Here is a 17,217-nt window from a genome sequence, read left to right as displayed (position 1 = left end):
TAAGTATGTAGGTTCCACGTGCACCTCTATTCGAGAAAATTAATTTCGGCACAAAATAGAATTTAGGGCATTGATTTAGGATCCTCCAACGATTATAAACAATAGGAATGTTGCCTCCATACCACCATTCAATAATTTGGAGGGAAACTATAATTGTATAAGTGGGATAGATTTTACTTCAAGTTTGACAATCAATTAGGATCCATATAATAACAATAATAAAATCATGGTTTCAAGATTTGCCAAGATTTTATAGAATTTTTGTACAGTTAAAAAAAAAATCTCCAATAAAATTAAATATTTTCCTACCCCGTCCAATTGATTGATGGTGGTGACTGATTTGATGACACGTAAAGGGCATTGCTACTCCTTATCTCAATAAGAACCATAGAATTGTGTAGATTTTCAATATATAACTGAAAACATTCAATAGAATATTAGAGTAAAATTACATCTTAAAATCGATTTACAATTCCAATTTTGCTACAAGCAAAATTTCAAAACCAACACTAATAAAAAGTTTGTTAGAACAAGTGAAAAATTCTATGTTAAGAATGCTAAAATAAACTACATGATATAACTTCAAACGTAAAATGGTTTAAAGAAAAATTGAGAAATCAGACAAACAACTTTATTCACAAAGGCAAAGAAGGTGAGAAACAGATGGTATGAGTTTATAGATACAAATTTTACCCCTACAGCAAAGCCAACATACAAGTGATGAACATGAGAGGTAACTGAAAGGATTGTAATTAAAAATAGTAATTCTAGTGTTAAAATTTGATAGCCTACAATATGGCAGAGAACCTCGACAACCTCCCAGTTTTCATAAGTGTAGAGTAACCTTTCAATGCCCCACTGTCATTTACAGCAAAGAATGCGTATTGAATCGACAGAATGGATCAGAAAAAATTCTAAACTATTATAACTGTGGACAACAAAGAAACTTCAAGGCGACCGATGTTATAAGTCCTTATGCAGTACTAGACGTGCTACTTTATCTCACAATCTTCAACTAATGAAACTCCAGTGCAAATTACATAAATACTAAAACATACAATCCTTACTAGTTGAAATGTGAGCAAATAAAGCTGTAATTTTGTACACCTTAAGCAACACAGTAAAGACTTTCTAGATAAATGGATATGTTGTTTCAATCGATAGTTTATTTAATAAAGATGCAAATCTGTTGATCAACTTTGTGCAGTTGTGATTGTTCAATTTAGATAACCATAGGGCAGCTAGTACAAACTTCATTAAAGATCATAAAATCATATTTATCTTTTCATTCACTACGTGAAGAGTAGGAATGTTGATGGTACCAACACATCTTAATTGTGATGTTTCTCTAAGTGAAATATTATAATATTATATTTTGGTTTATTGTCGAATTTTATTTATTTATTTATAACTTAATGTTTGAGATGAATGTTGATCTAATGACCTAAAAAATAGGACACCCATTGTGAGTGCAGGTGCCCTTTGATGGCTACTCATTATATCAGAATGTAAGATAAATTGTTTGCTCCTAAACCATGAAACACTTCTTAAAAGAAGAAAAAATAATGTGTAATTAAATGTCAGAGGTCTTGTAGCATTTGCCTTTCATTCATTCCATGATCTTCTGTTCAATTAGGGTAAGAGAACTCATCAAACTCTGCACAAGAAAATTCCTCAAAACCCATTCAAAAGTTCACCCTAATTTATATATTAAAGTCTTATAGGTCAGAGCATAAACCAATTTAAAGACCAGTTGGGCCTGTGGTACTGCCTGCAGAACATTCAACTTTTCATATATTTAACGTCTATATGCACTATAGGCTAGGCTAAATATAACCCAACTTCATGTCTAATGGCTACAGATATGAAACGCAAATCACTAAAAAGAAGCTGAAAACCACCCAAACTAGCCTCGTCTATATACACACTGGGTATTGTAATACAGTTTTTCCTTGAACACGTTGTTACTAATCATGTGTTAGATATGTAAATGGATGCATCAAGCAACAACTATTAAATGACAAAACTTATTTCTGAATGAAAAAAACAATTCTTTTTATGTTAAACAAGCAGCTACATAGTTGATAAACCATATATTATCAAAAACTGAGCTGACTAGTAAGACATCTATAGAAGCAACGACCATGTCATTCTTATTAAGAATCCGTATTCAGTTGAAAATTCTTAGCTTAGCGATTCAGCATTCGAACAGTATAGAAATGATACAAAGATGAGTATCCATTTGTCCATACATTTATCTTTCTTATTGGAGTGATCCGAGTTTTGAAGATAGTTGGAACGGGTGGAAAAAAAACATACCTGCAAATAATAAACGATTAGCAGCACATGGATGTTAAAACCCAAAGAAAAGAAAAATCATTCCCACTAGAGTGAATACCAGCAACTGCTAATGGCTTAATGGGTTGTATACCGCATTATATGGCTCCACCACCTGCTACAGATTCTTTGAGGAATTTCATTGACAAACTTAACTCATGAGAATTCTTCTAACCACGAGAAAGCATGATCTACAAGTGAAGGAATCTCGTAACACATATTCACAATATTCTCCACACTTATACTCCTAATGAGTGAGAAAAGTGGTGCCTTGGCACTGCCTACGCTTTAAAAATATGTCTCTGCAAACAGGTTCACTCTGATCAATGATCAAGCTTTCTGGTGGTTAGAAAATTCCTCATTCCCCCGCGAAGGCAGGTCAAGTCAGTTGTCAGAAGCCTACAAAGATGATTTTGTGCGAGAGCATTGCTAACAAACATGAATGTACGACCAGTGCTGTTTTTGTAAAAGCCTCTCTTAATTGGTCCTGACCAAGCTCGTTACTTTTTAACAGGACGTTCCCTAGCCAAAATGTCTGTACATCTACTGCTGAAGGTGTTTGATATTATGGTTGGAGCAGTTCGCATCTACATCGAGTCTGCAAATACAGCAGGCCTAAAGGTTAGAGTCTAAAAGACAGCAAACAGTAAATTACGGGAGATCGTTTTAGATCCTCGGTTAATCTATTTTCAGAAGCTTAATTGCTGTATTTTTTAGACTTCTCTCCCAACTGAAAATTCCACCCAAGAAAAACCCACATGCCACAGTTTAGATATGACGCTACATACAATAAGAACAGAAGTGAAGTGCAATAGTCCAAACGACCACTTATAGCCCACTAAACTCTATCATTTCAGAAAAATAATTTTAAATGTGTACCTGGTTCAGAATCATCTCGCTCTGTTAGGGGAAGAAAGCGAGGAGTTTTCTTCAAAACACCAATCACAACCCTAAGAATGAGATCCTTAAGCTTTTGCAGATCCCTAGCATCAACATTAGCTTGAAACAACCTATACAACCATTAAAAAATGACACCTTAAAATAGAACTGGAAAATCCTTATTTTTACAAGAAAACTCCTCTGCTTGCCCTGCTAAATTTGAAATTTTCAACAAGGATTTCCCTAGAAAGCCCCTGAGATTTCATTTGTCTGAGACATTTTAAGCATCTGTAAAAAATGAAGTTTTCTGCTGCATCGAGCCTCTCTCTTTCACCGAGGCCACAATGATCTATTTGCTGTGTGACTGTAAAAAAATTCAGAGTTCATATTTATGTTTGATATGATTTTATCATCGTTGGAGCACTTCGCTTCCACACGAGTCAACAGTATTTGTAGGCCTTAAGGTCTAGAATCTTAAAAGATATCAAGGAATACGGACTGCTACAGATTTTTTCCCAGTTCCTTCACAATACAAATTTATGACATCTCTTTAGATCATCAGTTAAATCCATTTTCAGAAGCTAAATCACTCTATCTTTTGAGACTTCTCCCCAGCTGAAAATTCCACCCAAAAAAGAACCCACACGCTACAGTTTAGATATGACGTTGCATACAATAACAATAGAGGCAAAGTGCAATAGCCCAAATGACCACTTATTGCCCACTAAACTCTATTACTTTATAAAAATAATTTCAAATTAGTACCTGGTTTAGAATTGAGACCCTCTGTTGGAGGAAGAAAGCGAGGAGTGTCGTTCATAACACCAATCACAACTCCAAGAATGACATCTGTATTCCGTATTTCAGACTCACGATTTTGCAGATCCTTAGCATCCACAGAAGCCTGGAAACCCTTAAATAGCCACTAAAAATGACAAGTTAAAATAAATCTGAAAACCCTCATTTTAACAAGAAAATCTTCTTCTTACCCTACAAAATTTGAAATTTTCAATAAAGATTTATCTAAAAAGCCTGTGAGATTTCATTTGTGCGACATATTAAAAGCATCCGTCCTAAATGAAGTTAACTGCTTCAGCGAGCCTCTCTCTTTCGACAGTGGGATAATGATATATTTTCTGTGTAAACGTATTCTGTTGGGCCTGTTGAAAAGAAAACAGAGTTGATATTTACCAACAACAAACAAAAATTGAGAGTAGAGGGACACAAGTCTTTCTTACTCTTATCATTTTTAGCGGCGATGAACTGAAGATGTTGATTAATGATGGAGATGAAGTGGTCAAGATGGATAACTTCTTGCACCATTTCTGCAATCTCATTTCCAGTGAACAAACACAAGGCACCAAGTCTTGCCCAGCGCAAGCGAGTAAAGAGAAGAGTAAAGAGTTTAGGGTTTGTGAAGAATACAATTGATTGGGAGCTAAGGTGTAGGATTAAACCCTAATTAGAGTGTCTGGATTTGAGTGTTCCGGGAAACAACTAGGGAATCTGATCGCAGCAATAAAATGAATGGCCTAGACAATTGAGCGACAAGAATTAGTGGGCATCACTTTTTGTCACATCATACATCATTCTACTAGATCAAGGATCCTTTGAGGTTGAATAATTAGCCGATAGGCTACTGCTCTTTGCCGGGAAGTGTCATGTTCATCCCTGCAAATGGTTCAAGCCAAGATTTTGATTGCCAAGGGTTTGACGTGGAGCTGTTTCAAATAGAGTTGTGTGGATTGCCTTCTTGCTTGTTCTTCCGACCACCATAAGCCACTGAGTTGTTTGGATTCTTACTGTTGTCGCGGTGGTGATAGGGTTTTTACTGCATCTAGCCATGCGACACATGCTTCTTGTACGGAGGTAGAAAATTAATGTAGGCTGGGTGACCATTGTTTTAGTCAGTGTTGACATGACACTATAAATGGTTCCTTAGAGTGGTTGCAGTAAGCTCAAACACATTGTGAGATGCATCTCAACAGGTCTGTCGTGCCCTAGTTTTGTAGTGGTTGTAGTGTTTGATAGTTTATTTTGTGTGGATTTCCTTTCTAATGTGGACTCTTTGTTTCCAAGAATTGGAATAGTTCATAAGTTTAAGTATTTGGCAGGATATTAATCTTACCTTGCACCCATTCAGCACAGTAGCTAGTTTTCCTGTTAACTCGTCCTTCTCTTGGATTCTTCAGTTATGTTGTTATGTGCCTCTAATTGTGCTCTATTATTTCTTGTATTTCATATGTGTATGAAATTAGGTTGTTCTTTATTTAATTGTTCTACGGGCGGTCATCCTTGGGGAATCCCCTATTTCTATTTAGTGAAATTGAATAAATTTCTTGTTGAGAAGGTCATTATACTGCTTGTTTCTTCGTATTCTCCTCCCCTAGATGTGTGTAATGTGGATGTGAGCCTTCATTTGGAGTAGGAGAAGATTATGAAGCTTTCCCAGGTGTCATGCCTCAAGGATTCAAAACTGCAACTTGAGATTTTAATTTATACTATTGCCGAGGTTGAATTGGGATAGGTCAAGGAAAGATTGGAGGGTGCAAGGGCCCATAGCCCATAGATACTAATCAAAAATTGCAGTATAATGTAATAACCCCAACTAGTTATAACTTCTTGTCAAACACTTTGCAAGCAAGCTCTGATACCACTGTAATGGGCACCCTGGAAATGCCCAAAAACTAAACCAACTGCTGATAAAGATTCTAATATTTTTGCATAGATTTTGAAACCATATAACGTGAACAAGAAGGAACTTATGCAAACTGAAGATTGAACCACTATTGAAATAATATTAGTTCTCAAACTAATAAAATTGAATACATAGCAAACTCACTAATTACTCCAGCATTATAAGATCAAATACATAACAAACTCTTCAATTCACTAATTACACCCAATCTACCTGCAGTTGGAAATACATCCAAGTTGCCTGTTAATGAGTTGATAACAATGAATTCCAAAAGCCAAACCCCAAGGGAATGATGTCTAGAATGTCACTAGAGAGGATAGATGTCCTCTAATGCCAAGAATAGATCTGTAACTCACACATACAAGTTCTTATCAAATGCAATTCACAATAATCCCATGCTAAACAATGAGGCTCTCAACCCTATTTATTCTTTTCCTTCACCCTTCTCGAAGGAAATAAAATATTAATTAATTGCATTTACTAGAAGCTTCCCGCTTCCAATAATTAATGCATTCTCTAGAAACTCCTCCCTTGCAATACAATAATTAATTGTACTTCTAGAAAATTAAATTACTAGAGGCTTCACCCTTTCCAATAATTAATACATTGTCTAGAAGCTTCTCCTTGCAATACAATAATTAATTGTGCTTCTAGAAAATTAAATTAATTAAATATAAAGTCACCTTTTAATTTTAATTTATTGAATGACTTTATAAGATATTAATTTAATCAATTTCTTATTTCTCCACTTAGCCTTTGGAGAACGTAAAGGCTAAGAACTCCACTGAGTTGCTAAAAGATGGGGACATTATATTTCGCCCTCTTTGAAATTGCTTATCCTCAAGCAATCCAGCAATACAATGAACTCCAACCTCCACCTAGATCCCAAATGAAGTAGTATGTGACATCCTTGTGGACACTAAACCAACTGCAAACCAACATCATCAAGACCAACCAAATGTCATATAGCCTAGCACCCAAAACTTGTGCTGATGATGTAGAAGTCATAATGTCACCAGGAGGCAACTCCGTAGAAGATCTATGAAACCTCTTCTTCCTTGTATCCACCCACATAATATATATTCGACTGGAATCTTGATCATCACCAACATGCATTGAAAAAGATATAGCTACAGGCGAGTGGAAGCTTCATTGTTTAGCATCGGATTATTGTGAATTGCATTTGATAAGAGCTTGGAGGTGTGAGTTATAGATTTGTTCTTGGCATTAGAGGACGTCTATCCTCTCTTGTGACATTCTAGACGTCATTCCTTTGGGGTTTGGCCTTTGGAATTCATTGCTATGTATTTGGTTTTATTAGTTTGAGAACTAATATTATTTTAGCAATGGTTTAATCTTTAGTTTGCATAAAATTCCTTCTTGTTCATGTTATGTGGTTTTAAATCTATGCAAAGACATTAAAATCTCTATTAGTAGTTGGTTCAGTTTTTGGGCATTTCCAGGGTGCCCATTATAGTGGTATCAGAGCTTGCTTGCAAAGTGTTTGACAAAAAGTTATAACCAATTGGGGTTATTATAGTGGTATTAGAGCTATATGTGCTACTATCCTGTGGAGGTCTTATAGGGAATTTGAAACAACATTTATGTTTGAGCATGCAACAAGGGTTTTATAATTTCTACAATACCAGAGCAAGATAAAGTAGGAGTTCAGAATTGCTGAGCGAATAGTTTAGTTCATCCATGCAGAGGGACATACAATCTAGCCATATAGACATAGAGGAGATATTCTTTGAACAAGACAACAATATGGGTGACCGAGATGATAGGGATACAGGACTAGACAGAGGCAGGAATATTGGTCTAGATCAGGATGTAATGGTCAGATAGTTACTAGGTACATTAGAGGAGGGACAACGTATGCGATAGGAGCATAATAGGTGAATGGATATAATGTTGTAGCTTATGGCTAGATAGATGGGCATCAATATTGACGATTTGTATGTTGCTCCAGTGCAGGTGGAAGTTGATTCCTCGGGTGGGATTGAGACACGTATAGAGCCACCCAACTATGATTTTGGTGATGTGGGTGTTTCAACGAAGTTCATCGATGTGGGTTTACACTCTAGTATTATTGATTCGCAATCTGGCGTTGAGTCATGTGTGCAGAGTTTGGAGTCCACATATGAGGCTTTGTTAGGGGATGGCGATGCAACAATAGTGGGATTAGGAGAATGCAAGGATACTGTCATATCAATAGCCACTTTTGTGTCAATTGAACCATACAACGAGGAGTTTAGCAATATGCATGCAGTTGTTGATATGTGTTTTAATGATGGTGCACATGTTGATGATTATGAGTTTTCATCAACTACAGATTTGGTTCAGTTTTTTGTTGCAGCAGTTAGTGTTGTTCCTATGTCCATATATTTTGATGTGGCTACACCTAACCTTGTAATACAATAATTAATTGTGCCTCTAGAAAATTAAATTAATTAAATATAAAGTCATATTTTAGTTTTAATTTATTTAATAACTTTATAATAAATTAATTTAATCAATTTCTCCTTATTTCTCCAATTAGCCTTTGGAGAACATAAAGGTTAAGAACTCCATTGAGTTGCTAAAAGATGGGGACATTACATAGAAGTAAACATGGTTTCCGAGATAACTACCTTAGACATCTTATTTTTGTAGTAAAAGTAAACATGGTTTCCTAGATGCGTACCTTGAACATCTAAGTTTTCAAAAAGTCTCACTTCAACAGAGAGTTCACACATCTATGCAGCATATTGTGAAATCAGTTCAACATTTTTTGGTGAAACTAGAAGTTTTGAATTTACCTTATGACCAAGGTCACTTTCATTCTGATGGTTGACAGGAGACCAGTTGTCTCAACTTGACGGGGAAGGACTATCATAAGACTCTTGATGTCTTGTCTGAAGCTAATGGTGTTCCATGGTACTTGTACTACCCACCAAACACTTGTATCACCTATATAACTTGGTTGACCCTAGCAATGAGCATTTCTTCTATTTGTGTTAATCTCTTCAAAACATCTAGTTGCTTGCTTGGGTCCATGTTGTTCAATATAGAGAAATATTGTACTTTGCTCTCCTTATAACATCTTTTGCATGTAGACCGCAATGTAGATGTTTGGAGGGGCATACTTGGGTAGCTTTCATTGCAGAGCATACATCTTCATAGAACATATAGTTCATTTATTCTCTATATGAATCTCTACGTTGCAGCTTACTATCGTCATAGTTACTATGTGCACCCTAGTAACTTGCTAGCATCTTTGAAGTAGTACACGGTTGAGCAAGGATTGGTGGCAAAGGTGTCTAAGTGGTAGTGTTATCATTAGCTTGTTTTGCATTTTTGAGTTCCCTACGGCATGCACGGTAGCACCTTTTCTTTCTACTTTCTTTTCTCTGTTGTGTTTGAATATCCAAGGAGTGGTATTGAATACAATCTCTTGTATTTGTACATCTGTGGGCCAGTATATCATCTTTATGTAGAACATAATAGTCTCAATCTTTCTTTTGTACTTCCTCAATTGTGGGGTCGATTTGAGGTCTTTGTGTATCTTCATACCTCACCGATAGCTGTAATGTAGTATATGGTTCAATAGAGGATGATTGAATAATCATTTGGTTGTTAGTGCGATCGATAGTTTGTTGTGCATTTGCTCGTTCCATGCGGTGTGCACGCCTACAACCTAGTATGTTGTCTTTATGAAGAGCATAATATTCCCAATCTTTCCTTTGTCGATCTTCTATTTTAGGTTTGATTTTTTGACTTCATGGCTCCTTTTCATTGTTAGACATGTCCTTTTATTCTACAATACAACAAATCCAACCTCGTGATTCTTAAAAAGCAAGTGTAATGCCCAAGAGATCACAATGATCACAATATTATTATGCATTATTTTCTATGAAAAGCAGATGAAAATATAATAGCATATTAAGATCATTGTAGAGATGATAGATTCATATTTTAAAACATGTGCAATGCCTAAGAGATCAAAATGATTACAACATAATTGTATGTTATTTCCTATGAAAATCACATGAAGATGTAATAGCATATTAACATTGGTGCAAAAATGACAACGTCAGATTGTAACAGACTTGGGTATGGATTATGTAATCTTGAAAGAAATAAACAAAGGTTTCTAGCATAATAGTTGACTAAGGTACAATCTGTGATTCCAAATATGAAGAACTACGTATATTTTTATAATAAAAAAATTTAATAACATATTAAAATTACAATAGAGTAGTGGCGTAATTACATAAAAATCTTACAACAAAGTAGTGTAACAATTACATGAATATCTTCTTCTTGAAGACATTATATTATAAAGCTAATTAATGTACAAGCCAAATTTGACATACGACAACAATGGACTCAAATAAGATAATTTCCTTCAAGGGCTATTGTGTTGATTTATTTGCAAGGTAATGTTGGGATAACTTGCATGGTGCTCAACCTGGGACTGTACAAATTCTTCTGCCATTGGGTACAACATATCAAAACCAATAAAGATGCTCAAATGTACGACATTGTAGCCCTCAGTTGTTTACAGTAGGATTTACTATTGGAGAAAAGATACAATTTGTCTGTGTCCACACGGGTATCTGCTCCATGGCAATTATTCTAATCCTCTCTTCAATCGATAGAGTTAAATAGACTCCTTGTGGTCCCCAACTTTGTATTACCTATCGATTCCACGTTGTGTTTGAGAGAGATCCAAATTGCAGCTTGAATATTTGACCATGGTAGTGCATAGTGCTTGAAATTAGAGTATTGATTTGGGGCCTTCTCAACATTTGTTCTATCCATATTTCTCTAGTTCTAGCCAATAAACAAGCATACTTTAGTTCAGTTGCTATAAATGTCGATTGGAACCATATTTCACTTGGAACATGTTGTATATCTATTGGATTACAGATACAACAACTGATCATTTCTAAAATACCTAGGTCTGTAAACATATGGTCCAAATTGCATTGTGATGGTGGTCAATACGTAATCAAGCTCCTTTCTGCCAACATTTGTTGCACAATTATGGATGAGTTTCTTGCTTCATTACAAATCTTGTAGAGATCTATGTGTTGGATGAAGTCGTCTATTACAACTATTCTGTGTTGCAACAAATTACACATTTTGTTTTATTTGAAATTGTGGGTCCATGTTGCATCATTTACATTTAGTAGTATTTTCTATTATAAGCAAGATGATAAATAATGGTTAGACATAACCATCCTTATTTCATGAGGTAGTTATATACATCAATTCCCAAAGATTATAGATTATATGTTCAAAATGACTGTCAAACTTCTTAATTAATGTATTACATGCAATAGAACTACATAGTTATAAAATTTGTGGCACAGATTTAATCTTTTATGAAAATAGATATGAGATATTATGCTATCGATTTATTGAAGTTTACAATCAAACATTTGTTTATTGTTTATGGATGACACGTTACACCATACCAATCATTCTACAATAAATGATGTATTTGACAATGTGATGCAAGAGCATCCTAGGTGTAAGAGTAATCTTGCATCACCCAAAAATATTTTCTTTTCAGTCTTTTCTATTTTAATAAGGACTAGTAAACAAAGTGGCTACTATTTATGGGAACTTGCTATTTTTAGTAAGTTTGTCATACAAGCTCAGAATGTTCAGATTTTCTACAAGAAGGTTCATTATAGAGTTATAAGCCTACCATAAAAATCTCATTGCTTCAGCTTAAGTATCAAAGAAGTTATTGTAGATTTTCGATGGAAACATTTGTAGAAAAATCTTCACGCTTACTATTAGAGGCCTTAGAGTGCCCAAATGAGGTCCAAAAACTCGATAGAAGGGCACTTGCACCATTCCAAGCCTGTAGATCAAGAGTTGGAGTTTATGAAAAGTAGTTATAATAGCCAATCTGAGGAATAGTTCGTGAGTTATGGCCTTTCAAAGTTGGGCTACCTGTAATATATAAAATAATTGTCAAAGATGTATTTAGACGACTCTATATATATTGTTAGGGTTCGTCGGCCCTTGGTGTTAAGTTTCAATATGTAGAACCTTCCTAGGCAGCATAAAATTGCCTATTTAAGAAAGGCTCGAACATTGGACAACTCTAGGTGATAATTTGCAACTTAGTAGTGCAGATTACTGTAATGAAGGCACCCATGTGGGTTAGCATGTAGTGCCTCTCCCATTTGACTTTTGTAAGTCGTCCTGATGGATGCAACCTTGATGATCTTTTGTTGTGATGCGATTATGATTGTGACCCTGAGTGGTCTACACCGTTGAGGTGTTTGGATTTATGTTTCTTTATTAGTTGCTTTGATTATGCTTTTGACTGATCTTTGAGATTATGATGTGATTTTTGGTTCACTGAGGTTTGTGCCAGTGGTTACTAGGATCGATGTGGTATCATGAGGTTGTTCCATGATTACCTTGGGATGTGTGCAGAGATTGCACTATGTTCTATTACCATGCTACACGGGACTAGGTTCCTGTAGCAGTGGTTAGTCATGTTTTTGACTGTGTTCGCTTATGTGTTTTAAGTGCCTTATTAAATGCTTAAGTAATTAGAATGGATTGTTCTTGTTGGATTATTTGGTTATGTGTTGCAGACATTTACCTTGTTTTATTTTGATCTAAAAGATATTTGTTCTTATGTGATGTTTTACATTTGAGATGACCTGAGGGTCAAATGTTACTCTTTGATTTCAGTATCATAGATATTAGACTACTATGCTGTTCAGTTAATCATATTGCATGATGATGCCATTTTGAGATGACAGTGTGTTTTATGATGATATCTGGTTATCTAGTATTTGGACATACCTCTGATTTTGTTATGTGATGGATTTAATGCTATGGTTATTTACTTCATTCCTGCGTTGTTATGCTTTATGCAAACGTGAGTGATGTAAATATATTATTTTAATATAATTAAATAAATGGTTAAATTAGGTGATTTAATGCATTTATTGCTTCGGCTATGTTATTATATGCAATTGCACTTGATCGTGTTGTTTAGTGTGCAGGATTATATCCCTGGCAATGGCACATGGAGTTAGTGATTCAGCCTTTCATATTTTACCAATGTCGTCCTTGTATGGTCAACGTATCCTTTATTAAAATGTTTAAATTAACCTTTCGGTGATTATTAAATTCAAACTTATTGCATTATGCGATTAGACCAGTAAGCATGTTTGTGCATTTAGAGGTTCGCATTGTCACGAAAGTTGTTTAAGGAGATTTATGTGTTTTTGGGTTTTCGGGCATTTTAATTGATTTATCTTAATTTTTTGGCAGCTTTGCCATAGATGAATTCCTATTTATAGGAATAGCCTATTTTCATTTGGGTCGATTCGGGGTTTAACTAGATTGGCTGGTTAAATGCCCTAATCGATTATTCACCCCAAAAGTGAATAAGTATCCAAAGAGGAATTTAATTCCTCACTTCTCACTTTTGAATTGGAAAGTTGGAGAGTAAAACACAAAATCCTCTTCATGAGGATTTACTATTTTGTTCGTTGTGGGAGCTACGGGCATGGGATCGTCGCGAGGTTGGGCTCGTTGGATCCAGCTCGAGGAAACCTTGGATTGCCGTGATTTTCAGCCACTTCTGCGAGCGTTATTTTCTGGTTCAGTTTTTCATTTTGCCTTTTTGGCTGTGAGGTAGGGCTTTCCTGTTTTATTGTTTCTACTCCGTTTCTGCCTCTGTTTTTTGTAGCCATTTGTTTGGAGGCTGAGAACTAGTGTTCCCCTCTGTTTCTGTATGCTAGTTCTACCCGGTTGGGCGGGTCTGAACATTTCTCTATTTTTTGGGATGAGGGTTTGAAATTTTACGCCGTTATGCTGGCTGTTTTTGCATACGGTGTCTGATTCCATTTATTTTTCAATTTTTGGAGTTTTTGAACCCAAAAGGCCAAATGGGTTTTAATTTTGAAGTTTTTCAAATTTTTGAGGTTTTTACCTTGTTTTGCGTGCCGCCCTGTTTTCTCGGGTTTTCTTGGCACAATGTGGGTCGTGGACCTTGATGATCTGTTTGGATATCAGTCAGACCACTTTTGCACTTTTATGTTGCATTGGGATGCGTGTTGCATCCGTACTCTTGACATGTTCGGTTGAGTGATTTTATACTTGTTATGATTTTTGTTGGATCTTTGCTTTTGTTTCGTGAACGCTAGGATTCGTGTAGAATCCATACTCTCGGATTGAGGCTGGTTGAGTGAGTTCATGATGTTTGGTCTTGTTACATCATTGGGATTCGTGTAGAATCCATACTCTCGGATTGAGGCTGGTTGAGTGATTTCATGATGTATGATTTTATTGGCTTTGGGATTCATGTAGAATCCATCCTTCCCGTGTTGCTTTCAGTTGGGTGTTTTCTTTGCATTGTGTTCTCATTCCTGTCCTTGTGTTATGATCTTCATGATGGTGGTACGCCACACACAAGTACGTGCGCGTACATTTGTTGGGTGACTTGCGAGGCTCGATCTTTCGTGATATAGCCAGAAGTTATGATTATTGGGGTTGGGATGGGAGTATGCATGCCCACGGGCACTTGTCGTAGGATGAGCATGGGTAAGGTAGGGTAGCATATGGAGGGGGCTTCTACCTCGCAGCCTGGTGATCATTGTGCCCAGAGGGTTGGTGAAGGAAGCTTTAATTAAGTGAAAATTAAATAAAATATGTGAATGATAATAAAACTTAAGATAATAAAAAGGTTTGGGGTGCAATAGCCTTTCCGTTGAGGGATGTTGAATCTGCGCAAGTCCTAGCTTGGGCTTTTTTATGCCAAGCGACTCTCCATGATGTTAGTCCCTACATAGTAGCCTTTTGAGTGTCTGACCAGGACCTTTACTACTTGCATTGTCTTAGGTTCTTGGTTGCAGCCACCATACTGTCTGGCGTGAGTGTTAGCCTTGGATGTTGCATTTTATGTGTGTTTGTGGTTGGATCATTATCTCCATTAGCACAGAGGGTGTGGACCTATGGGTGCCACGTGGTTGGGAGGCGTAGCTACCTTCACCACTACTAGGGATCGGTGTACAGAGATGATCTTTTGTCTTAGTGCAACCATTGATGGATGTCTTCACTTGGTACTTCAGGTTCCGAAGTATGCTTTCTTGTGATTTATGCTTTCATTGCGATGCTTGTATATCATGTTTAGATGATGTTATTTTATTTGGCGCATTCCCTTATTATGATGTTTAGCATATGATTATATGATGTGATTTTCTTTAGTAGTATATCTGTTGCTTACTGATGTTTAACATGTGATAGGTGATGTTATCTACTATACGATTATCTTATGCATTATCACTAGCATGTTAGATTTTCTTATGCTGTTATTGTGCATGTTTTAGTAGTGACGTCCCTATTACGACAGTATTGACGATTTGGTCGGTGGCTTGGGATGTTACGCGTGGGGGATGGCTAGGACCCACGATGGTCTTATGATGCTATTGACGGTTGGGAGGAACCACGTACTTAGTTTGGTTGTTCAGTTCACTGCGATGTTTATTTCAGTGTGTTCTTTGCTGCTATAGTTTAGATGGATAGATGTTCTCCTTTCTGTGTTGTTCTTGCACTCGAGTGTTCATTCCTCGAGCCTTTGTGGATCCGGTACTCCCTGGTGTGGAGGTTCTTTGCTCTCTTTTTTGGTCCTTTATTCTTCTGGGAGTGTTTTCGTGATTTTATGGGCGACATTTTGTCAACATTGTGCGACATAAAAATGTATCGCACACCCATACAAACTATGTCGTACGACACTGTAAAGTGTCACACGCGTTCTTGAAAAATGTTGTACGACACTGAAAAAATGTCACACACCTTCTTGAGAAATGTCAGAGGACACTGTAAAGTGTCGCACACCTTCTTGAGAAATGTCGTACGACACTGGAAGAGTGTCGCACGCCTTAAGGAGAAGTGTCGCCCTCCCTTAGTAAAAAGTGTCACACAATTTTTGTGAAAAACCTGCATGTGTCATCAGCGGGCACTTTTTTTCGTGATCTGATCTTTTTGAGATTGGTTTTGGATACCCTTTTGGGCATTCTTTGACCCTATGGTGTTGCATTTTGAATTCTGTCGATTTCTCTTGAAATCGAGTTTTTGTGTTTCTGTTTTAGTCTCTTGGGGTTTAAAATATATCATTTAATTTCTTATACTTAAGATATATTTTAATATATGCGAAAAATCATTTGAGATAGGTTTCAAACCTCTCGGAGATAAGTTATGGATTCTAGGAAATTTTAGGGCTTCAGAAATCTAGACTTAGCCAATTTTCAGGGCTTCAAGATTTCAAGCTTAGCCAAATTTTGGGATTCTGCATTTTACCCCAGCTTGGTGTTTTGTTGATGAGTGGTCATTTCTTGTGCCCTCATCTTGTTGTGGTGGTTTTTGGCTTTTGTTTGGGTGTGTCAGTTGGGTAGTGGCGTTCGAAGATTCGTTGGTTGCCAGGACTGTGTTGAAGTCTTCCGTTGCGATCTTTGTGATCCCTGTATGATGTTGTCTTGTGTATTCATACTTGTAAACAAAAAAATATCTTGGCTTGATTTGAATCCTTGTTTCCAAGGATCTCTGGGTGGGCCATTACATCTGGTATCAGAGCCAGGTTCAAACATTGGGATCTCTATGTTTATGTTGCCCTTGTAGTTGTTGCTGCGTTGGTTGAGAGCGAGTGTCTTGGTGAGCACTTGTGATCTTTGTTGCTTTGGTATCTACTCGTGATGGACTTGCTTTTCCAGTAGATGCAACTAGAGCATTGTGTGGAGAAGGAAGTGAGTCTTCCTAGCATTGTAGGTGGGATCAATGTGCCTTGTTTGGTTGGTTGCGTGTGTGACCCTTTTTGGATGGAACCACTGATTGGTGTCCATGTGTTGGCTTGTGTGCCTCTTTTTGTTTCTCCTTGTGGAGTAGGTGCATTGTTTTCCTATTTTTCTCCTGATTGTAAGTTGATGAATGAATCTTAATTGTGATTCTTTATTTTGTTGTTATAATGATGAAATGGTTCCTTTCATTGTAAATGAGTGTTTATTGTGAATCATTGCAAAGTAGTAGTTTTGCATTACATCCTTGGGTTAATGACTTAAGTTCCCAATCTGATTGCTTCTTAAGCTTATGGAAATTTGTATTAAATTGATGAATATGTGAATGTTGCATTGCATGGAAAATAATTAAGGAAATTTTTGTTGTCTGCATATGCATGAAATTAATGATGGTATACTATTTGATGTGTGTGAGTGTGTTCTTTAATGGTGCTAGGATGATGTATTCCTTAGCATTGTGTGGTGAGTCATCCCTCTTCTTTGACT

General features: G+C 36.4%; 1 protein-coding gene across 20 annotated transcripts; it reads right to left on the bottom strand.

The window, feature by feature from the left end:
* Positions 1-2,130: 2,130 nt before the first annotated feature.
* Positions 2,131-4,917, bottom strand: LOC149579519 (uncharacterized). Of its 20 annotated transcripts, none has more exons than XR_016365219.1 (5): positions 4,455-4,917; positions 3,982-4,376; positions 3,217-3,831; positions 2,432-2,935; positions 2,131-2,319 (listed from the first exon to the last, which is right to left on the bottom strand). XR_016365219.1 is itself a non-coding variant. In XM_089833440.1 (4 exons), exons 1-3 carry the CDS (start codon positions 4,551-4,553, stop codon positions 3,228-3,230), a joined length of 297 nt encoding a protein of 98 aa, XP_089689566.1. In that variant the 5' UTR covers positions 4,554-4,698; the 3' UTR covers positions 2,783-2,935; positions 3,217-3,227. The 20 variants fall into 20 exon arrangements, 2 of the variants coding, with proteins under 2 accessions (XP_089689566.1, XP_089689573.1); XR_016365226.1 differs by having other exon boundaries at positions 3,217-3,347; XR_016365229.1 differs by having other exon boundaries at positions 2,399-2,935; positions 3,217-3,265; positions 4,455-4,882.
* Between the last annotated feature and the right edge of the window lie 12,300 nt (positions 4,918-17,217).

Source organism: Cupressus sempervirens, chromosome 1, assembly GCF_028749045.1.
Source record: "Cupressus sempervirens isolate cs-2001-9-10 chromosome 1, ASM2874904v1, whole genome shotgun sequence".
In the NCBI taxonomy this organism is placed as follows: Eukaryota; Viridiplantae; Streptophyta; class Pinopsida; order Cupressales; family Cupressaceae; genus Cupressus; species Cupressus sempervirens.
Note: the sequence above shows the minus strand (reverse complement) of the source record. Positions and strands in the feature narration are given on the sequence as shown.